Here is a 25,737-nt window from a genome sequence, read left to right as displayed (position 1 = left end):
CATAGACTGCAACTAGATGTAGCAAAGATCTTTATCTCCATCATTCTTTCATTATCTCCCATTGACTTTGTCTCTTCGTCGTGATTGTGGTAAAAAAAAATACAGTTTCAAATAACAATACAGTTTTATTCATTAACAAAACATAAATAGTTTATTTTATTAATTATTTTATTATATATTTGAATTTTAATGTGTTCCCCAAATATTGACTTGGTTAAAAAGGAATATTCGAACCTTCCATCTTTCACGCCACATAAAATCATACAAAAGATGTGTATATGTTTCCGTTAAAACCAAATTAGAAATTTTGACTTTCTGTGCCAAACACATCGTTTAAAGACCGAATACCACTGAAGCCAAAATTACGATTTTGGTCTTTCCCGGTAACATGTATATTATAATATACCTAGGTACCTACTAAGTTTTGTATAATAAACTATTGCAATAAGAATACAATCTTTTAATAATTATTGCATTTAAGATCACATGAAATTCTTATTAAATGAATAGTGCATTTTTACTTCAGTTCCAAACACTACAATGCCATTTGTAGTTATTACAATGTCGTTTGTTATACACATGTTAAAGTGTACTTTTTGTTTCTACTATTTAGTAATATAATAATGACTTTTCGTGTTAGAAGTACATTTTTGCGCAACAAATGCACAAATTAAACTGAGTAAAAATTGAAATGAGTTATAAAAGAATTAATGTATGTTCGAAGAAGTAATAAATCATCCATTGAAGTGTTGAGAGCCGTATATTTTCTTAACTTTCTCAAATGGTTTTATTTTATACCTTCTGTTTTTCAATTTTTGTGCATCCACAACTGGACATCTTCGCTTTCGTTATTCTATGCGAGTTTGACGACATCATCCACAAATTTTAGGTTATTGCGTCGTTCTCCGATCAACTTAATCCCCTTGTCGACCTAACACAGTTTATTTAAGATTTCTTGTAAGGGTAAGATGATTAATTTAGATAAGATTAAGTCATACTAGAAGCTATTAAATTAAAAACAGCACACATAAAAGTAAATGAGGTTTACTTAACAATATTGGTCTGTGTAACAGGGGTAATCCTGCAGCCTGTATTGTGTGATTTCTCTGCTCGTGGGTAGATAATCACCTAAAAAATTATTTTCAATCTGTATCTGGGAACGATATGCTCAGAAGTCATCTTCCATACGATGTCCCTAATTTTATTTATGATTACAGTTTAACGATGTCTTCTTCGTCGAACTTCTTTTTCAATGTTAAATTTTCTTGTATCTTTATCCTCTATTTTTAATGTTAAATATATTTTTTTCCAGTGTCTAGTTCGTCTTTATTATCGCTTGAACTAAACCGTGGGCACTTCCTGTATACCCAGTCCTGACTGAGAACTGTAGTATTTTTAACTCATTTTCTGGTCTCTCAGTAAATATGTCATACCTGTGAAGTTGTATGAAAGACAAAGAATATAATATGTAATTAAAATTATTTTTTTGGAAGAATATTACTATTTATTTATTTCCTGAATCTTTAGAATGCTTATATACTGCATGTCAAGTTTGGTGCAGATTTGTAAATAAACAGCTGGGCACGAAAATTATTATCGTATCATAATAATATTTCAATTTCTGATAGGTTTTTTTTTATTAAAATTAATGTCTAACGACTAATATGTCAAATATATTTAAGGTCGTTAAAAGATTTACAAGTATGCAAGAGATAGCTTTAATGTTAATTGATATAGATCCAATCTATAACTCACTTACTAGAACTTCAGTCCATAAAAGATCTTTTTAATTTAATAAGTGAGTTCAACTGAACATCTTACTCAGAGTAACCGACCAAAAATCGTATAAATTATGGGTAAACTTCTCAGGTGTTAGAGTTTTTATTAGAGGAATATAGGCATTGCGCTAATAACTTGTGCGCTAGAGCTTTAGATTAAAAGCTTCCAAATATATTAAGTGTTTGGACAATATATTTAGATTGACCGGGATAATCTGGATACTTACATCTCTACACACATATCTACATATATCCACCACGTTGATAAGGCTCTTAATGACTCAGATATAAATAATGGAATCTCAAGCCCATCCAAGTAAATAAAAGTAGAAGGTAAGACCTTCTACTAATAAAATTTACTGTATCCTGTGGATTTTTACTGTGTTAATTACTAAAAGTTTATTAGAATATATTTCGTAAGTATTATTTTGCTTTTCATAAAGTACGTATATATAATGATATTAGCCATCTGTGATTTGGGCCTGGAAATATATTTAGTCTCGATAAACCACCAAAGTACACACCTGTCTAACGGTTTCAAAATTTATCCAAATACAACTCTGACATATCCGCCAAGCACATGGCCGACGGACAAGTGACATTGTGTCAAAATAATCAGAGAGTTTCCCATCTAATTGTTTCTTATTCTGTGGTACAGGTTTATGATTTCTTTGACAAAATAAATTTCATGATGCACTGAATATGTATTCAAAATTTTGGGATCATAAACATATATTTATGTTTTATTTAATATAGTATTTGATATACTGATGAATTGTTTAAAAAATTTTCTATTGATACCTTTTTAACGCATCAGAAATCGAGAAATTATTAAGATGCGTTATATTTGGTACATGCTACATTAATATACATTAAATAATTAAAGTATACATTGCTTTTAAGAATACTACTTTTTACAGCTCTTAGTCGAGTGATTAAACAAGTAGATTTCCAGAAAAATAGACCCTACATACTAACGATCACTAGTATTTCGTTTTTTAAAATTTCAATTGATTGCTTTATATTTATACTTTTGTATTTATAGTGCATATCCTAGAAGGTTTCTTCTGTCTTTTATCGACACTTAAGTCAAACCTACTTTATACTTCCAATTTTAAATGAATAAAATTGACATGAATCACAATATCCCCGGAAGCGCTTTTTTCTTTATGATAACAATTTGTGCACTTTTTGGCACACATCGACATCTACTTCTATGAGGGGACATTTCTAACATTTATTATTTGGTTACTACAATCTCTAAATTCGTCGTACATGCTACTTATTAGAATATATCAGGGTCGGTATACTGTCTGTTCCAATAATTGCCGTTATACATCCAATCTTCCTGTTTGGTGTATGGATTTACTCCCAGGCAGAACCACCTAAAGGTAGAAATAACTATTAATAACAAGAAAATACAAATACAGAAGAACAAAGAACTTCAAAATAACTTAAAACCAACAGAGGAACTAAAACTGGCAGAAAAATCTACAACGGAACAAGAGAAAAAATCAAATGGACTGTAAATAAGAAGGCAAATAAATCCAAATATGAAAAGACAGGGCTACGACAGGGGTATACTTTGTCTCCTGTGGTGTATAACCCCTATGTGGAAAATATTTTTGCAGAGGCACTTGAAGGCCCTGAGTAACTGGAATAATCACTGATAACGAACATGATATGCAGTTGCTGTTAAATGAAATAAAAAATGAAAGAAAATGGATAATATTGGAGAAAAGTGGTGAAAAAGATTAAAGAAAACAACAAAAATACTATGGTGAAACTCATATTTGATAAAATATTGGTAGAGTCAGTGAGATATTCTTCGGATGATGAGTTGGGCTTAATGTGCGGTACAGACAATGGGTTTCAAAAGTTAGTAAAATACTAGAACATCAGGTTAGACTTAATGGAGATAAGGCAACAAGCAGAAGAGGCGATACATATGGAATCGGGGGAAGCACCAGTGTAGAAGGCAGGGAGAGATACTTAGAGCCTAGTGACACTTTTGAAAAATTTAGAGTATTATGTTATAATGTTGGAGGACTGGAGATATTACTCAGGACACCAGAATTTAATGATTATGTAAGTAGTTGTGGAGGTCTCTTGTTCTGTATATAATAATTTATTAGATACTTTAAGGGCATTTGTTGTGTATGCCACTAGGACAAGCACATTTAGTAGGGCTAGTGGGGGAATGATCTGTGGGATAAAGCCGGAATTTAAATCTAGATATATCGAGATAAAGGGACAGATGGTAATTCGACTGACAATGTTAACTCATTATATTGATATAGTACCAGTATATCTAAGCCCATCAGAAAAGTGGGAGAGTGATTTTTTAAATTTAGAAAAAGTTGTTCTTGATATCACGGAGCAGAGAGGTGGAGAGTCCATGGTAATAATTGGAGATGTAAATGGAAGAATAAGAGAAGAGTCTATTCTAGATATAGGTATAGAAGGGGGAGAGTACTTTGGTGTATTGAAACCGGTAAGAACTACTAAGGACAAAATATCCAATGCTCATGAAAGTGTAGGACTTTGTGAGGAAAATGATATGGTAGTTTTGAATAGTAGGACTCTAGGAGATTTATTTTTGTAGGTATTTCTGGTAGCTCTGTAATAGATTTGACTTGCATTTGAAGGTAATTAGTGCAGAGATTAGGGGATTTCTCAGTAGGTTGCGAATACTTTTCAGATCATCAGCCAATAATCCTGGAGCTTAAGATGGTGAGGGATCAGGTGCAGATGCATAATGAGGACATTTTACCTTTACTACCTAAACTTAAGTGGACAAAACAAGATGAAAGAAATGTTAAAAATAATATAGAGTAACATATTCAGGGGCTAGACGTAAACATTATCAGGCTAAAAAGTATTGTTGAGGAACTGCAAAAAATCATTAAGGAGATCGCCGAGATGCGAGGAGTAGGCGAACAGAAAGGTAAGAGAGGGAGGTAATAGAAAAGGTAGACAAGCATGGTTTGATCGAGAATATTGGAATTTGAGAAAGCAGGTAATGAGTTTTCTAAAAATATTTAGGAAAACGGGTGGAGATTATGTGAGGGATATGTATCTGCAGAGAAAAAGAGAGTATAAACAGACTTGTGAAAGAAAAAAGATGGAGTGACACATGAGAGTAGCAGAGGATCTAAGTAGGGCACGTGACTCTAAAGAATTTTAATCTTTGGTGGGGGTTTTTAAAATTAAAAACAGTTTGAGATATGCATCAATTCCCTTAGAGACATTTCGTTTGCACCTTTTGGGTCTCCTAAATCCAGCAGTAAAGTCGGACCAACTAAGTTATGCGGAGCCTTATATTGACGACGAAAGTATGGATGGGAGTTTTGATATGACGGAATTAGATGTAGCGCTCACAAGCCTAAAGAATAATAAAGCACCTGGCACCGATAGGAAACCGACCGAGTTTTATAAAAATCTTTATGTTACTAGCAAAGCAAAGTTATTGGTTGCTTTTAACGCAATGTTTAATCGAGCATCAGTTCGAGACGCGATCATTTTTCCTTTGCACAAGAAAAGTTCGACAGATGATGTAATGAATTACAGGGGAATAAGTTACTTGAACGCAGTAGCCAAGCTGTTTTCGTCTTTGTTACTGAACAGAATAAAAAAGTGGGCAGAGTCAGGGATTTTACTATAATACCAGGTAGGTTATAGAGATGGATATTCTACAGTAGATCGGCTGTTTAATTTGACAAGTAGTATTATTAAAATACGAAGAGCAAAGGGTTATAAGAGAACTTATGCTTTGTTTGTAGACTTCAGTAAAGCGTTCGGTAACATTGATCGACAAGAGCTGTATTACAAGTTTAGCTGTATGGCATTTTTTAATGACCTACATGATTTTCTAGGAGGTGGGGTTGGTTTAAATGGATTAATCATTGGAATATTGCTTTATGTTGATGATATGGTAGTGTTGGCAAGCAGTCCGAGAGTTTTGCAAATTATGGTTGATAAATTAGGTGAGTATTGTAGGCTATGGAATTTAAAGATCAACATGGACAAGTTAAAAATTATGATATTTAAACAAGGGGGTGGATTTATTAAAGAAGAGTAGAAAATAAATAGAGAAATGGTGGAAGTCATAATAAAAGTGCTAATAAGCGAGACATACTTTCACTATTTACTAAATAACATTGGAGAAGAACAAGAAGAACAACATGGCATGATACACAGTAAGGCACAGGAGATAGAAAGAAAGTTCCTACCCCTACAAAAGAAAAGGAATATTTTATTAAAGAATTTATCAGTAGAGTGAGATAATGAAAAATATCACATTATTTATTTAAAATCAAGGTTATAAAATGCTTGAGCCAAGCCGAATATCCGTCTTCCAGTAAACGAGGAGAGATATTTTTAAGTTTTAACGTTGATAACCTGGAAAAAATTTCTTGTTTTTTCTAAATGAAGACATAAAATCAAATATACTGTGTTTATGTGTTTTAAAAAACAACATGTATTCAATGGCTGTCAAACTCATCCTAACTACTTGATAAAATAAAAGATTTCTGTACTTTCCTTGGAGTCCACTCCGGTGATTTTTTACTCTTTCTGCTCTTATTCGCATCTCGTTGTTTCTCCTCCAATCTGGTTTTTTCAGTAGCTGCACCCTCTATATCTCCTTTTTCAAGTTTTCTTATATCGGGTCTAAGTCTCGAATCAGTGGGACATAAAGGCTCATTCTTTTCAATTTCATTTAAAGACATCGCAAAATTGGTAAAATTGTAGTACTGTAAACAAAAACCACACATTTATATATTTATATATATTTGAATATGCAGTGAAGAGTATGTGAAATTAATGGATAAAATGGAAAAAATCAAAATATAATAAAAATTTTCTAGACAAGATTTTTTCTGTCTAAAAACTTACGTCCGAACTATGATCTGGCCTTCCATCAGATTCCCAGATAAGTGTTGAATTAGGAATTTCTATGAAATACGTGTGATGATTTTGGCATATTGCATTATCACGCATCTCTTGGAGACTGACATCCTAAAATATTGAGATATAAATACTGTTCTTTTTTATGTATAATATTTACTGCACATTACGAAATTTCATCATCAACATGGCATATCGTCGTCTAAGAGTGTAAATTTGCTAAGTACACTTTTGATTAATTGAATAATATTTTTTCTTGATCGCTACAAATTTTATGCTCTCCTGTAAAATATGTTATAATGGACTCTTAACCGACGATATACTAAATGACTGTTTTCTTATTGAATATTGACTTCAAACTTGTGATTACCTCTGAAGTAGATTGCGATTTGTTCAACGAACTAACTTTGAGACTGTTCAGTTTCTGCAGCACCTTTTTGGAAGAACGTGACGGTGAGGCACCGGGGCTTTTGGTTTCGGAAAGCCCCGCGAACTGAAGGGGATGTGCCCGAACATACTCGTCAAAAGAATCTAAATCTGTAACCTTAACATAATCCGACCATTTTCCATAAACGAATAAAAGCTTTTCATTTCTAAAAATAAACTCTGTAAGGTAAATTGAATAATTGCTTTTCAGTTCTTTCACATTATTTACGTCAAATGCATTCAATAGAGTGGGATTACTGCCGAGTGTAAGCTTGAAATGGCTCAACTCTGGGTACCAACCAAGACCCAGATTATATTAGATTTTTCCCGACATGCGAGAGTATGTCGATAGGGACAATATAACCTTGCTACTCGTGTGGACAAGTATGGACAAGGAGCAACCAAAAACCACGATGAAGCTCAACAAGGGTGAAAAAGGTAAAGTGAACTATCCGGAAGTCACAAACATAAATTTAAGGTATGCACAAAAAATGTGTGGAATGGTGCATGAGACCTAACGACCCCTTTATCTAGAATCAATTGTTTATATATATATATATATATATATATATATATATATATATATATTTTTTTCACTTGTTCTGTAACAATAGCTAATACTCCAACTATTTAAAAGTTTCTACTCCTTCGAAATTATACTACTTCATTGAAAACTTCATAAGACGTTCTTGATGTTTACCAAACGATACATTCATTTCATATTCAGCATTTTACCGTGATCTAAAACCGGCAAAACATGTGACGTAGGATCAAGTTCTCGGAAGAAGTGTGTGCGGAGTATTTATCGATTTGAATTTTAATATATTTTTGTTTACAAAAAGACAAGGTTACTTAAATTAGAAGATTATTTATAAATTCAAAACCCTTATGGCACTTCACGACTATTCTACACAATAATTTTCATACCAATCGCCCGTACTATGGTCAATAATAGTATGGCCGATTGAGGGCATAGGCGCAAATTGTCGCCTGTCAAAATGTTCAATGCGTTTTAAATGTACTTATACATTTTTTTAAATTCTGAGAAAACAAATAAGTATTTTTGAAAAAAAACGCATACTGGAAGATTGCATTATTACGAGCGCCGAAAGTCCCTTAGAATATCCAAAAAGTTTTTTTTGAATGAGATATTTGAAATTAAAAGGCACACTAAATTTTCTCTTTTTTTGTTCCCCCTGTAACTTATTAAAATAAACATTATAGAAGTTTTCAGGGAGTTTCTGCCCTCGGTAATAACGTAATCTTTCATTCTGAGTTTAAATTTTTCAAATATACCTACTTATTAGTTTGTATCACACAATTGTTATATATGCGAAATTAAAGAACAAAACAAGAAACGACACGATAAAGTTTTGTAACGCAATGACTACAACGAGTCAGTGATATAGATGTCTAAGCTGAGTAATCCCGCAAAAAGATAACTCTAGAATCTAAGATCATGAAATGAGAGTTTTCTGTCCAAAAGGTTCATTATCACTAGCAATTATAGAACAAATACAGTAGTTGGTTTTGGAAGATCATTTACTAACCGAGATAGGTAGAGTAGAAGCCTCAGGAATCTTATTAGGCAATATGAATAATATTTTGGCAGAAGATTTTGATTTGCGGAAGCTGTGCACACAATTCGACTTTTTCGGATATTTGGAGGATTTTAGAAAGGATTTTATACATTTTTTCATAGCTATATATGAGAGTTAAGTCTATTATGATAATCCTATTTAAAAGTAAGGACTACGAGAGTGGTATGACCCAATTCTTCGGCTTCGAAGCGAGCTAGAATCCAAAAATTAATTAAGGAAGCGTTTAATGGCAAGCTTCAAACTAGTAATACGATAAACTCAGATATTATTACAAGAACTTAGACCAGCTTATTGTAAACATTAGTGAAAACAAGCCTTGTTTGCAGAAGAAAAAAATATTTTATATATCTCTCACATAGCTAAAAACTTGAATTAAACAATTAAAGTATGAACTCAACAATGAATTGTCACAAAATCCAAACTATTCGCCAGATTTAGCTCCCTTTAACTTCTACTTGTTCTAAAATCTCAAAAAAAAATTAAGTGGAAAAGATTTTTATTGAAGAAAGCTGTAATAGCTGTACAGTTAATATTGAGCAACGAAACTTATTGAAAATCCTACTTTTATTAAAATTAAGTAAATATTTCATATTACAATGGATAGTTAAAACTTACGCTTTATTTGTAATAAACCCTTCAACTTTATGCAGCTCTTTATTATTGCCTGTAGCTGCTTTAAAATGTAAATAGGCTTTAATGTCTGAGGAATAGCTATTTATTTCCATTTTGCCAATTTGTTCCATCCAGAGTTTTCCAACTATAATATTATGGACAATACATTTGACATTCGACCACCAATAGGCTTCCTTTAACCTAGAAATAAATGAAATCAGTTTTAGTTTAATGCCACTATCAACATAGTTCGATAATAGCAAAACAATTATCGTTGCACGTCACAAATAGGTGGAAGCAATACATTTTTTTTGTAAATTTTATTTATTGGATTACGCGGATCTTCTACTGAAAATGTGGCAACAAGGTAAAGGTAAATATGACGTGCAACCTCATTTGTTTTGCGTATAGTGTAAATTACTTTGGAAATTCCACTGTAATAACTCCTTGCGGCTGAATTTCAACGTTCTTTCCCCAGAAACTTAATTTTGGATGAATAGATCCGTGGAAGACCCAACCCTCACCTTCAGCGTGGAACGCCGAAACCGGAGGATGGTGACTGACTTGTTCGCAAACCATTTTGAACTCGGCCCGCTTTAATTCGAAGGTCTCACCTAAAAGTGGATTAAATGGCTTCCCCAGTCTGTCCCAATTCGAGGCCAGAGCACTTACAGCAAATCCTGAACAGAAAAAATCGTAAACTAAATCGTAAATACGGACTAGGGAAGATTTAATAAAGACAGGGTGGTATTTTAAAAAATACTTTTTCGATTTTTCAACATCTTTACTGAAATATACTATATTTAATAGAAATTAACCACTATTTCTATTTATATTTTGGGAACGATTTCGTAAGCGAAAATTGAAACGGATTTTCAATTAAAATCGTAGTTAATTCCCTTTAAATACAGTATATTATACAAAAATACCAAAAGAAAATAGTTTCAGAACCATAATCTTTATTAAAATACTCACTACTTGCACCAAGTATGTGTTAACACTATAAATTCCAAAACAGGTAATTTGTTACTTGCCTATTACTAATTGGAGTCTCTCAATAGGATCTTCCTGTTCTGCTGCCTTCCTTAACAGATATGCATATTCCATGTATTCTGCCAGACGTTGAAGAAAACTCAGCGGCTCATTATAAACGACTGGCATGGCGATTGTGGTTAATTCTTTTCCTATACAATTTTTTAAAACCTGCCAGCTGGTGAATTCATTGCGGTACATAGGAACTGGCAAGCATTTTCTGAAAATATAATATTTAGAGTTAGACGTAAAAAGTGAACACCATCGAAATCGATGGTTAGTAATTGTTTGTTGCTTACAAATTGTTTTTATTACAACAAAGACTTAAGTTAGAATAAAGACAAGTAAATCAGTGAAGACAAGTTCTTGAAAGAAAAGATTTAAAGTTTCGCAAGTGCCGGACTCTGAGATCTCTAGTACTTCACTCAAGACAGATTTGATGGGAGAGTTGTCATCTCAAACACGGTGCATCCTAATAAAGATTTTTCTATAGATATATAGGACAATAGGATAGATGTGAATAGGATAGATATATTCTTTTGAAGGTTGGCGATCATCATGATTATCTGAACTCTGTTCACTGCTGCTCTAAAAAGCTATTTAGACGAGCAAATAAACCACTCTCTGAGAATGCGCAGCCATGACATTCATCGCCTTCCAACGCTATGCTTTCCTAAAATATTTTCCTGCATGACATTCTGCGGAGGCTGGTATTTGTTTCCTCTCGTCACGTGGCCAAGGTATTGTATATACATTTTAAAATTATTGATAGTACAATTTTTATAGCAAAGGTCAAAATACAGGGTTGGTCAATGCAGAAAAAACGTAATAATTGATACCTTCTTATCTGAATTTTCACTCGACTTTAATATGACCAGGCCGACAAACCTCAAATACAATACACGACAAGATACAAATGAGCAAATCCTAAGGGATTAAGCAATAACTGAACGCCTCAGAGACGGAGAACATAAAATTACTTATATAAATAAACTAAAATGCCAATATTACGTACACACTTATAAAAATACTAAATATTGGTTTAGAGCATTTCCTTACAATTTAATAATTAATACATTTCGGGTACTAGCGTCATATAAACTTATAATTAGTAATATAAATATACAATTATATTCCTAAATACATAAGTTGTCTTCTTCCGGTAAGGAGTCCTCCATCATCATCATCATCAACAGTTTTTTCATTTCCCACAAAAATAATAATTGGTTCTATTGTTTCCTCTATTAACATATAGAGTTTCCAGAATGTTTCTTCCTTTGCTATGACAAGTCTTATTGTTTTTTGCCAATTGTCAAATGAAATTTTTGATATGGAGTCAGATAATAGTTGACGAACACCTCGAAGTTTAAATGTTGTATTATTTCTCGTGACATATCCGTTCATTTGAGCACAGATTAGTTCTATCGGGTTAAGTTCACAGTGTTAAGGTAGTAATCGCAACACTTTAATTCCATGTTCTTTTGCTATTTCAGCTACACTATACCTCTTAAAGTTTGATGAATATTGTTTGCATAGCTGCAATAACTCTTTTTTGAATAAACCTTCTGCTGGCACTACTATTTCTTTGGTTATTAGCCAATCCAAGAGTACTTGGTTTCTCCATTTAGTGTTAGGTAACGGTTCCTTTAATCTTGAATGGTAACTGGCATTGTCCATGACTATTAAAGAATTGGTCGGTAATAAATCTATCATTTGATTGAAATATTCCTCAAAAACGTAAGCAGTAATTTCTTCATGGTAGTCGTTCGTAGAATTTGAAATAAAATCCAGCAAGCCTCCATCAACAAATCCTTTATCTTCTCCAATAGAGTGATAATTAATTGGCAACCTTTACCATTTGGAAATTTTAAACCAGTAGACAAACCTTCTATAAACTCTTAACGAGCATTTATAAAGAGTTTATCTTGCCAAACTTTTTTTTACAAAATGCTCTTTATTTATGCATTCTTCATCTAAATAAAAAATATTTTTGCCTTCTCTTCTCCTCAATTTTCGAATTTCCCTTAAATATTTCCTACTCCAAGAAATAATTTCTTTTTTTCTATGAGCGCAGATTTTCTATTGTTATTCTTATAAACGAATCCTAATTTAAGTGAAGTTTTCCACAACTTATCCCTTTTAATGTTTGACAAAGATTCGTCTTCATTAATATCTACTAAAAGTTTATCCAAAGTAGGAATCTTTTTTTGTAATTAAAATGAATGAAGTTTTCTTCGAATCAATTGTTTCACACTATTGTTTATATGAATGGGTTTTCTCGCTGTTGAAGTTTTAGGTGCTTCTGTAATACTTCCACTCTTTAGCTGCTTTAAAAGTCTATAAATAGTTGCTTCTCCAACTTCGGTCATATCTGAACACTTAGAAACTATACTCCGACCAATACTTGTAAAATGTTGATGTACAAGAGCATCATGTACATTTAACACTAAAGTTTTCATTGGCACCATGTGAACCTTCAGCCTGTATGACTATGCAAAATTTCAAGTCTGTATTTTTTTTTATTTTTTTCAATAATCACCTTGAGTCTTGCTAATGTGGTTAGCTATTTATGATTTGATTGGGCAATCGTTACTATAACGAAAAAAGAAAACATCTAAAAGAACTACTTTTTTCTATCTCATCTAGTTTTCGCTATTCCCTGCAAAACATACCAATTTGGGACACCCTGTACACCCTCACCTCCCCACTAAAATGGAAAACTTAATATGAAATTTTTTCGTTTTAGGACCTAATCTTCACAATACAATAGGTCACCATGACGCTTTAGTAACTGCAAATTTAGCATTACAACCTCTCCTACTATAGCGATTCCGTCTACTACAATGCCACCAATTTCGTTGTCCAGTATCTCTTGCATAATAAATTTTACATTTACTGCCAAATAAAAATAACACTATTTACAGGTTATATATTTTATTTACTTTTTATTATGACAAATATTTTATAATTTATTTGTCAAAAACAAAAAAAAAATCATTTTGGTTTATTCTCATAAAAAAAATATTCAGTGACCAGTAATAAAGTATAGTTTCTTTACCAATCTATTTATAAATCACAGAACATATTCTTTTAGTCCTTTAAAAATAGCTGACTCGATTAAAACAAAGCGAGATTTGGTTAAAGGATAAAAGATATTTTTAGCCTTGCCAACTATTGAAGATTCAATTAAGTGTTCAGGCATAATAGGACCTGTTGACTTTTGGCTCCGCTATAATCAAATTAACAGAATTTGCAATATTAATAAAGTGAACTTTATAACCTCCATATTGTGTTTATATTATTCATATCAGTTTAAATTAGGTGACAGAAACTTTGTCTAAGTGGAGACTATTAAGTGTGAATATAAAGGGTAGTTAATTAATAACCAATATTTCTCTCATGAATATACAATTCCTGTCATGAAATTTACAATGAGTGATAAATACAATGAAAAGTTGGTAAAAAACAAATTTAAAATTTTACAGGAGGGCAGTAAAATAACTAAATAAGAAATATTAAATTTTCTTTCCATCTCTAGCTTCAATTATCGTAATTATCTAGTTAATGTCTAGATCAGATTTGTCTAGTTAAATACATTGAAACTATTTGTTTGTAAAAACCTTGGGAAAATATTTCCTTAAGGACCTCTTAATATAAATCTTAAAACTAATAGCAAAGTTGTCTTAAAAGGTACGTTTAGATCTGACACTTATAGCATGAAATTTGTGGCGGACATAAATTTTTACTAATTTAAACAGTGAAAAGTGTATATCAGCGATATAACTACCAGTCTATATGCGATAGACACATCTATAACGATAGATGTAAACACTTGTTAGTTTTAAATTGAAACTGTTAGATATTTATTGCAAAAAGTTGAATGCTACTCTACTTTTGACACTTGTGTGTAAAAAAAGTGATGGAAAGCTAATATGAAACAATGAAATAATTTCAATGTAAACTTATGAATTATGAAATATGGGATATTGCAAGTGTAATTTATAAGGACAAATTTAAAAAAAAATGTTTATAAGGAAGTTACAGAATAATTTAGTACTACAGTGCAATTACAGCAAGTCGTTCTTTTCCAATAATTGCTTTTCTGAATTTGTTATCCTGCTTTGACATAATGGGACCAATTTTAAAAGACTTTTGAACTCAGCAAGCCTCATTCTATTAAAAAATTCGAAAACTGTGCTGCATCCTCAATAATGAGCTCAGAACTGATTGCAGATACCGTATGGGGTGTAGGGTTATGTTATAGAGGTAGTACCTTTAATCAGAACGGTTACATCGAGCATCATAGACGGGAGTTGGTTTTTGATAACTGGTCCTCGTAAGACGCCCAATTCTTACTTATGGCTCCACGTTCCACACCCCGAATAACTGTATTGGTCTGCAGGCTAAACTAAGTGAGAGTCGCCAGATATGGTGAAATCACTAAACAACCAGCGGTATAAATGGTTCCCTTGGAACATGTAATATTAGAAGCCTACTAAGAACAGGAAAGGTCCACAATGTAATTCAAGAAATGAGCAGGAATACTTTTCTGGAGATGAAAATAACTGTCCTCAACAATATGGCGTCGCATTTATCATACACAAAAACATTGATAAATCTCTAGAAAACTTTAGCACTTACTCCAAAAGGATAGCGCTACTACAATTTAAATGTAAAATCACTACAATCAATCTAATCATCTACAACAGACAAAGGAGAGAATGAGGTAGAAGAATTTTATGCAGGAATAACGGGCATCACAAAAAAACTCAAGAAACACCACATTAATATTATACTAGACGATTTTAATGCAAAAATTGGCAAAGAAAAAGTAGCTGATATCACTAGAGGATACGGATTAGGTACATTCAATGGCAGGGATGATAGTCTCGTACAATTTTGCCAAGACGAGAAATATGTGGTCTCAAACATCTCCCAGGCGAATCTAAGCATGGAAATCGCCTCAAGACAATAATCAAAGGATTGTAAGGGATCAAATTGATTTTGCTTTGGATAATTGGATAAAAAATGTAACAAATGTTGAGATTCCCAAAGATGTTTCATGTATACTAGCTTTAGGCCCAAAATTAAATTTCTTAATGTTTCATAATATAAACATAAAAAAAATTCAATAATCAATCAAAATTGAGCCTTTCAACTTATGTTTAAAGTTTATGTATGCATTACTTAGCAGTAATGCATTGGTTAATGATCAGTGTAGTAGTGTCTGGGGGCTCGGGAGACTAAGACCTCGGAATCCCTAAAGAAGGCATCAAAGAGGATGTCGAAAGCTATCATTTTGTTAAATAAATTTTGCATGTCGAATATAGCTGCATTCCACATTGCATCCACAAACCATTTTACTTGATGTTATTAAAAAATCACACTGCCGTTAACTTCAATCAAGTAAGATATAAATAACAAACAATTATCAAATTGTATTTTACCATGTTTTAAATGATTGTAGCTCTCATCTGATGATGCCAATAAAAATTGGCGAAATATAATGAGCTGTTGAACAGAGTACACTTGGCTTTCAATCAGCTGCATACTCAATTAACCTCAACCCCCCTTTTCATCTACCAGATCAGCTGTTATTTTAGAGGATATATATATATATATATATATATATATATATATATATATATATATATATATATACTCGTATATACGTAGACTTTTATAAATATCCGTGTACTTATATATCATTAAATTTAAATTTAGATTTACAAAAATATTCTGATTTAAAATTAAAAACGGTGCTCGTTTCGGGACATAATGGACAGACGGATTCAAAATCGATTTTGAATCGGAAACAATAACCGGGATCAGGGAGGCGAAAATGTTCAAGGGCATTTATACTCCAGCAAAAAGAGACATATTTGACAAAATTGGAAGTAAAATTTGTCATCCATAAAATACTTAGTTATTCATCATTGTTTCATATTTTTATTTTTAACAAAAAAGAAATAATCAATTTATTTCATATCAAAATATTAATAAAAATTATATTAATACTTATTTCGTTTAAGGAAAAATTAACCCTTTTATACAATTAATTAAGTCTTTGGTTTATCTCTTAAAACAATATCTGGAACAACAATCTCTGAAACATGGAAGAATTTGATAACATGTTTTTAAAAATCAGATTGTGAGACCTTAAACAAGAAAAGAAAATGAGAAATAGGAAATGATTTAAAAATGCAGTGATTGAAAAGAAATATACCCAGAAAAGAAATATATAAAGAGATATACAGTGAAGCTCGGAATAATCGATGAAAGAATACGAGACATTGTGGTATATTTCTTTGTTTACATAGGTCGATAAAACCAATTAATGCTGAAAATTCTGGAATCAAAAAGAAGATGATAAATAATTCTCGTTAAATAAGCCAAATTTTTGAGTGTACCGAAATATATACTGAAAATCGCTTAGGTATAAATGACAAGAACTATAAAGTTGGCAATAGTTCCTGTTTATTATACCGTCCTCAAAAATTTCCAAAAGATTAACTGCCTCTGTAGTAGTATCTGCTGTCAAGATCGTAATGTATTGTAGCATTCTGCGTGTTAAAAAAAAAGCTGCCAACGATATTCTTTCTACATAATACAACCTTCAAACTAATTTTTGAAAATTCAATGGATCTTCAACAAAAAGATGGCTACAACCTCACATATCATTTATCTACTCGTAATTGTACATATTTAATCAGATTTAGATAGGGATGCCACGATATCCTGTCATTATTTGGTTTATGAAACATGTACTTTTGAAATACTTTGAGGCTAAATAATCTAATAAAAATGTTGAGAAATGTTCAAAAAAAATATATTTAACATGAGATGAAACTACAAAGAAAAAATTGGATAGAAGAAGAGAACTTTAAATTACATAAAGAATTAATAAAATTTGACAGATGCAAATATATATAATATATAAACATATATGTTCGGAAAGATTTCCGCGATTAATTAATTAAACCTAGAGCTAAGATTAATATTATAATAAAATTAATATTAAACTCACCAGTCTTCCGGGTTGAACCACGTCGATATCCATTGGGCCGAGCTTTCGACTACCTCTCTGATGTTTTCTTCAGGGATTCCGAGGTCTCAGTCTCCCGAGCCCTCAGACACTACTACACTCACTAGTCACTTCTAGTTCACTCACTAGTTAACTAGTAGCGAAGCCCAGAAATGGATTTGTGCGACGATTTATATGGCCTGACAAATGAAAATGTGCTTCGTCTGAAAACCATACATTTGTAAAAAATTCAGGATTTTTATACTGTAATTCAAGAATTTTGGTACAATATTCCACTCTACTGTGATAATCCCTGGGATGTAATTGTTGATGTACCTGAATCACATAGGAAAATGCACCCAGCTCCTTCAGGATTATTTACAAGGAAGTTCGTTTTAAGCCAAGATATAACACTGTTTTTGTCTGGCTGGCTTTCGGATTTTCCAAGATTCGCTCAAAAACACGTTCATAGTTATCGTTGTTGTTAAATCTGGGACGCCCTGAGTTTCCTTTTCGTTGGCACAATACATTACCCGTTTTTCTAAACTTTTCAATAATCTTCAAAATTACAGCATTACTTGGAGAACGTTTATTTAACCGTTTTGTGAATTGATCACACACGCATTGCAGACTTGTACTATTACGTCGGCCGGTTCCGTATGAGCGAAAATAATACTCCACAAGAATCACTTTCCCCTCTGTACTTAACACCATTTTTAACAATTAGGTCTTAATAATTAATTTTTTTGAGGATTACTTGACAGGTCTATACTAGTTAATTTGAATATGACAGCGCGCACAAAGAGACATCTATGGTTCAGTTTCAGTACTGTTTATTTGGGTAATACTGTATTAACTACATATTAATATAATTAATAATACGATTAATTTTAAGACATTATTTAATAAACAAAATAATTTAAAGCTTTATGTTAGTTTAGATTTAAACACCTAGTACCACTTAGGAAAGAAATCTGAATCTACCAACTGACATGAATAAATTTATTTGACAGATAAAATATAAAATATTTATTTTTCAAATAAAATACCGAACAAGAAGTTATCTGGAAGATAAATTGTGTTTATTGTAGTCTGTTATTATGTTGTAGGTTATCGTAAAATCAAAAATATAACTTTTCAATCTATTCATCAGTTATTTGAAATTATTCTTGAAAAACAGGCTCTTTATTCATAACAAATAACAAGATATATTTTTCAAGATAATTTACTCTTCTTAAAAGATATACGATATAATGATAATACACACTACGAGACTTTTAATTTGGAATTTCCATCCCTTCCTTACTCTGTAATTATCTAATAACCAGTCGGCCAAGCATTCCATTAGAATATGTTATAAGACACTCTAGCTGTCTTCTCGTTATAATTCGAGTCATAGTAATAATAATTGGACATAATTGGATAATACGACAATTTGATAATTCTGATACCAAAAAAGGATATTTATATATAAGACAGTAATAATTATAGACGTTTCATAAGCATATTAATCAAGACTTAAAAGACACACAAATATAATGGATGATTATCAAAATATCTTTAAGAAAAGAAAGTCAACCGTTGATTTAACACATATATTAGAGCAATTATTGGAAAAAGCTACGAACAATACATTGAAATACACGTACACACACTAGTTGTTTATAATTGTCGTTTCGACAATCTACGTGTACGACAGTCTACGTGTAGAAAATATGCTGCTGGTCCCGACGATATCCCTTATATATTTTTAAAAAATCTCTCCAATACATCTCTCTTCAAACTTCTCGAAATTTATAACCTTATCTGCAACACACATTAATTCCCAGATATTTCGCGCAATTCTATAATCATTCCAATTAAAAAACCTGACCAACATTTTATAACTCATAAATCTTTTCGTCCGATTTCTCTCACTTGTACCACGTGCAAACTATCAAAAAAATGATAAATTGGTTCCTTGAAAAGCATAATATTATTCCCAACACTCAATCCGGCTTCCCACGTCATCGGTCTACTCTTGATAACCTTGTTCGTCTTCAAACACACACTTCTCAAGCAAACAACAATTAACAAGATGTCGTAGCAACTATATTTGACATCGAAGGGGCATTTGATTCAATATCCAGAAAATCAAAACAGACATATTGCCATTTGTTCAGATTCCCTTTCATCTATCCATTCAGTCAATACAATTTTCACTGACCACCCATTAGTTCAAAACATTCATGACATATATCAAAATCTCTCTACTTACGATTTAACAGTCTCTCTCATATGGCTGCCTTCTCATACTGGAATTACTGGTAATAAAACAGCAGATCATTTTGCTAAAGAAGCTACCAACCATAGTACTGGAATCACCCCAATTTAACTAGGTAACGATCTCAAAATCGTTTTCAAAAAGTCAGTTTGGACAAAACTTATGGTAAAAGAGCAGAACAAATCTTCATGAAATCCAACCATTCATTGGTCATCTCTCCCTGGACTTCCTAACTAGAAGAGAAGCCTCGATTATTAGAAGACTCCGAATCAACCACACCAACTTACTTATGATTTCTTGATGTCCTCTGAAACTCGTCAAAATTGCCACCATTGCAATGTTTACCTGACTGGAAAACACATCCCCATCGACTGCAAACAATTCATCAACCTGTATAAAGCACTGGACTTGAAACCTACTCAATTGAATTGCTCAACAACCCTACAGAGATCACGAAATCTATACACTTTTTAAAAACGCTTAACTCTATCAGAAGATTGAACCTAATAGACATTAGTTAAAGTGATATTTATTACTTGTTATTATTATTATTGTTCTTGTACCAATGGCTACAGTTGTCGAGGTACTTTATGTAAATAAAAAAAAGAACGATTTCCGAGGTAGGCATCGAAACGTCGAAATAAACGTATTTTTGATTAAAATTGTGTTTAATTCTCATTAAATACAGTAAAAACAGAAATGTCACAAGAAAATAGTTTTGGAAGTATATAAATTGTATTAGATCAATAAATAAAAATATTACACAATATATTAAAATTAATATAATATAATAAACTACAATATATATTATAGTTGCCATAGAACCAGACATGAATTTGGGACAGTCTTTATAGCCAATAATAAAGTCAAGCACTTGGTTATAGATTTTAAGCCGATAAATCCACGAATTAGCTGTTTAAGGATCAGGGGCAAGTTTTTTAATATTAGCCTTATTAATGTACATGCCCCAACAGAGGACAAGGAAGACGAAGAAAAAGACAATTTCTAGAAAGAACATATGACAATTGTCCCAGAAATGACATTAAAATAGTAATCGGTGATCTGAACGCAAAAATCGGAAGGGAAGAAATATATCTACCGCACATTGGTAAATTTAATCTCCATAATAATACTAATTCGAATGGACACCGAGCAATCACCTTCACAGCCTCAAAGAACATGATTGTAGGAAGCACATGTTTTCTACACAAAAAAATACATATGGGGACTTGGACCTCGCCTGACGGATTAACGAACAACCAAATTGATCATGTGATCATAGATGCTAGGCACTCCTCCAACCTTATGGATAGAAAACCCGCAAACGGTAGAAAGGTTTCAAAACTATATCGAAACTAAATACATAACTAAAGAGAATCTAATAATTAGTGAACAACGGGAAATGTGTAAAAATTATATTAAAGACACAACAAATAACATTCTAGGGCCGCAAAGACCACCACCACGCAATGAGTGGTTCGATGCTGAGTGCAAGGACATTACAAGAAGAAAGAAAAATGCATATAAACTGATGCAGCAAAGAAGAACCCGAGAAAAAGAACAAAAATATAAAGATCTCAGAAGAGAAGAGAAGTACATCCATAGGAGAAAAAAGCGAACTTATGAAAATAGAATATTGGAAGAACTTGAGGCATTAAAAAAAATCAAACAAGAAAATTCTATAAAAATCTAAATAAAGCAAGAAAAGAATTTAAACCAAGGATCGGACTATGTAAGGATAAGGACGGGCATATACTCAATACAAAAGAAGAAGTATTGAAAAGGTGGGTGGAACACTATAAAGAACTACTTACTATCAAAGTAGAAGATCCAAATCAACCACCCCCCAGAAGCAAGCAACAATACACCATTGGAGCCTCCATCAATTCAAGAAGTACGGGATACAATAAAACACCTAAAAAATAATAAATCTCCAGGAAGTGATGGTATACCCGCGAAACTTATTAAATGTGGAGGTGCTACTCTGACTAATCATATATATAAAATCATACTGAGAGCCTGGAATGAGGAACAAATCCAGGAAGAGTGGTGTATTGGGATCGGTTGCCCGCTACACAAAAAGGGTGATCAATTGGAATGAAGAAACTATAGGGGAGTAACCCTCCTTAATACAGCATACAAAATATTTTCGAGTATTTTATATGGTCACTTGAGTGCATATTCAGAGGAGCTTCTTGGCGAATATCAAAGTGGTTTTAGGCCTGGTCGATCAACAACAGACCAGATCTTTGTGCTAAGGCAAATACTAGAAAAAACCAATGAATTCAATATCGACACATACCATCTTTTCGTAGATTTTAAAGCGGCCTATGATAGTGTCCTAAGAAATAAATTGTATGTCGAATTGTAAGTCGAAATACAGGGCGAACAATCACAGGCATTTGAAACGCATGTTGGGTTGCAACAGGGAGATGCGCTGACGTGTCTCCTGTTCAACATGGCTCTGGAAAAGGCGGTCAGGGATGCCCAAATAGACAACAGAGGAAACATTTTTAATAAATCATCCAAAATTTTGGCATATGCAGAAGTTGTTGACCTAGTTGCCCGCACAACACGCAAGCTAGAAGAAATGTTTACCACCTTGTCAAATGCCTCAAAAAATATGGGCCTGTAAGTAAATGAGGAGAAAACTAAGATAATGGCATCAACACCCAATAATAGAGCCAAAAACATCGGCCACCAATTCACGGTTGATAACTCTACCTTTGAAGTGGTGGACAAATTCACATACTTAAGCTCCCTGATCACCAAGGAGAACGTCATGATGGAAGAGAAATCAAGCGAAGAATAATCCTAGCAAACAAATGCTATTTGGACTGAGTAGACATATGAGAAGCAGAAACTTAAGCCAAAAAACAAAAATAACCATATACAAAACCCTTATACAACCAGTGTTGACATATGGGTCGGAGACATGGACCATTTCCAAGACAGATGAAAACCTCCTGCTTATATTTGAACGAAGGATCCCGAGAAGAATATTCGGTGGCATCTGTGAAAATGGGGTTTGGAGAAGGAGGTACAACTATGAGATATATCACAGATATAAACATATATTTGGTGGTAAAGACGTAGTATCCCTTATAAAAATAGGAAGACTAAGATGAGCAGGACATCTGGCAAGATCATAGCAGAATAACCCTCCTAGAAGAATCCTTATGTCACAACCTGTGGAAAGTAGAAGTAGGAGTAAGCCAAAACTAAGATGGAGGGATGGTGTAGATGAGGATGGTAGAAAAATAGGCGCAGCAAACTGGCAACAGTTAGCAATGGATAGAACTGACTGGCGTAATAGATTTGAGAAGGTCGAGGCTCTTTTATAGGGCTGTAGCACCAATGATGATGATGAGAAGTCATGTCAGCTAATGAAGACATGATACCACGATACTTGTCATAAGTTAACGACAAAGATTAGTTAATAATAATAATAAAATAAATAAAAGTTACACATTAATAATGTATAATAGGTTATTGCAAAGAGTGTCTTAACGTTATTCCAATCCATGGTGTTATAATTTATTAAACGTTTCTACTGTATCAAGAAATTGATACCAAAAGAGAAAATACTTAAACATTTAAATAAAAATAAAAAAGAGAAATATTTAAATGTCTACAGACTGAAATTACTTTAAAAGTCCGAAAAAAGACAATGGAAGGAAACTAAGTTATATGTTCAGAAATTAATATCAAGTCGCTAAATAATAATTTTAAAGTTTACTTTAAGCATTGGTAACATAAAAGTTAGACATATAAAGACACCCTTTCGTTTCATTTATCCAGCAATGCATATCGTAAAAAATATTAATAAAACAGTTGTATGAAGCCACATAAAATGCGAAGTTGGCGTAAATGATTAAATTTACGTTACAAAAACATAAAAATCAATAGTTGCCATCAATCAAAATAATTTCTATGCCTTAATATTTTTTTATATTCAATGTTAAATACGGTAATTATTTTACTACCAGATACTACAAAATTGTTAAAAACGCAAGTTCAATATTGCGTAAGTTATAAAAAAACACCTGTTATTAGTAAAAAAATGTGATAAGTACATACCTGTACTGTCTTTCCGCTTGTTCCATTCTGCTTCTCTTGCAACAAACCCCTGTGCTGTGGTAACAAGAATAAAATCATTTGCCCTTATCCTCACTGAACCATCGACATGTGGTCTGGCCTGAGATGTACTGAAAAACATACGGTTACTATAGAAGTATCGATCTATAAATTGCATCGGTGAGAATCGTTTTGAAACTCACCTTTAACCCCCCACACTCAATTTTTAGAGTTCCACATCGACCTCTGACGCCCTTATTATATAAAGGTGGTGCTGATGTGTGGAAAACCAAATGTTTTCGTCTCCGAGCACCGGGAAACGGTTGGGAAAACAGAAACAGAACTCCTGCAGGGACTCGGCACTGCGCAAGGGCGAAGAGACAGAAATGGACTTCATTGTGTATATTGTCAAATCATAACTAATATATTACTACCCACACCTGAGGCCCTCAACGATTTTAAATATTAATTTTCAGCCGTTCATTTATTATTGCGTAGTGACAAAAAATATGCCGTAAATATAGGACACAGAGAGAAATAGTTAACACAATTGAATTTATATCAGTTTAGGACTATATAAATTGTCAATGATTTTACAGACTGTGTTCAAAAATTAACTTGGGGAAAAATCGACTTGGCAGTTTTAGCTGGTTTAAATAATTATTTTTGAAATATTATATAAAAAATACTTTAGTAGTTGCTTGTACCTAAACGTACTGTAATTTGTTAGTTATTCGTTAAGAAACTCTTCCACTGTGGTCTTTCAGATTCAGATAGATAGACTTTTGTCAATTTACGGAACTTAAGGAAAGAAGTTGTAGATTTAAGTTGCAAATGGAAATGGTTGTATAATTTTTTTGCCGAATATAATATAGATTTCTTTACTATCTCAGTGGACGGGATCGGTAAATACACGTCAAAGCTTGAATTTCTGGTGGATAGTCATAATTAGGTCTTGCTGAAAATACATATAGGTGTTAACGAATCAAGCAAACAGATTCTAAAATATATAAAGAGGGAAGAGTTAAAATCCCGTGATTTTTGAAGTAGCTCCTGCAATGTGTTATTCTACTGAGGCCAAAAAGATACCATTTTGTAATTTAAAAATAACGTCAGATTGGGCAGCTGTACTAGAACCCCAAAAAGAAAGACCATATCGAAGATGAGACTCGAACAAAGAAAAATAATATGTTATTTTGGAAGATGCTTAATTGATTTATTTCGAAACAGATCTTATTGCTTAGCAGGCTGAGCCTAGTTTCTTACCGATATGAAGGGCCCATTTAAGGTTGCTGTCTATAAAAAATATCAAGAAATTTTACAGAATCAACGATACTGATCTGGCTGTTATTAATAAGCAAGGGTTGAAGAGCTCCTTTATAGAATAATGCTAATGTCTTATTAGTTAAAAGAGAGTAAATTAGAGTCGGACCAGGTTTTTATTTTAAGTAGATCAGAAGTTATAATTGCATGAAGAGTTCAGTTAGAGTGCATCAGCAAAAAGAAAAATTTTTCCATCGATTTTTAAGTTAGTGATGTCATTTATAAAGATAAGGAAAAGTAGAGGACCCAGTACTGAACCTTGTGGTACTTCACATACAATGCTTTTGTGACTAGAGTCAGTATCATTTGCTCTAACTAGTTATTTTCTATTCCTCAAGATTCCAGAATTGCTAAGATTGGAACCAATTCAAAGAAATACTTTGAATTCCGTAGAAATTTAGTTTTTTTATCAAAATGTGATTTACACAATAACAAGCTTTGACATAGCCACAAAAAACAGTGGCAGTGTAAAGATTATTGTTTAGTGCTTGATAGATCTCATGTAGTACAGAAAACATAGCATCGCATTTATTAGATAAAAAGCAGAACTGACTTTGTGATAAAATGTTGTTTTCAACGAGAAAGGTCATGAGTCGGGCTTTTATAAGTCTTTCCATAATTTTGGATAGAACCGGTAGTAAGGCAATACGTCTATAGTTACAGACATTAGATTTTTCACCACCTTTATGAAAA

General features: G+C 32.5%; 1 protein-coding gene across 1 annotated transcript; it reads right to left on the bottom strand.

Moving 5' to 3' along the window:
- Positions 1-105: 105 nt before the first annotated feature.
- Positions 106-24,103, bottom strand: LOC140452016 (oxysterol-binding protein-related protein 1). Its single transcript, XM_072546030.1, has 9 exons — positions 23,925-24,103; positions 23,725-23,852; positions 10,360-10,577; positions 9,747-10,005; positions 9,329-9,526; positions 7,057-7,279; positions 6,675-6,797; positions 6,323-6,532; positions 106-3,165 (listed from the first exon to the last, which is right to left on the bottom strand). Exons 2-9 carry the CDS (start codon positions 23,748-23,750, stop codon positions 3,064-3,066), a joined length of 1,359 nt encoding a protein of 452 aa, XP_072402131.1. The 5' UTR covers positions 23,751-23,852; positions 23,925-24,103; the 3' UTR covers positions 106-3,063.
- Between the last annotated feature and the right edge of the window lie 1,634 nt (positions 24,104-25,737).

Source organism: Diabrotica undecimpunctata, chromosome 10 (genome assembly GCF_040954645.1).
Source record: "Diabrotica undecimpunctata isolate CICGRU chromosome 10, icDiaUnde3, whole genome shotgun sequence".
Taxonomy (NCBI): Eukaryota; Metazoa; Arthropoda; class Insecta; order Coleoptera; family Chrysomelidae; genus Diabrotica; species Diabrotica undecimpunctata.
This window is presented reverse-complemented; position numbering and strand designations above follow the sequence as displayed.

Coding starts and splice junctions, on each gene's coding strand:
- LOC140452016 (XM_072546030.1), bottom strand. CDS start 23,750: ATGGAACAAGCGGAAAGACAGTACAG. Junction 10,006..10,359: donor GAGACTCCAATTAGTAATAG/GCAAGTAACAAA, acceptor TTTTCTGTTCAG/GATTTGCTGTAAGTGCTCTG. Junction 3,166..6,322: donor AATCACCGGAGTGGACTCCA/AGGAAAGTACAG, acceptor ATTTCTACCTTT/AGGTGGTTCTGCCTGGGAGT.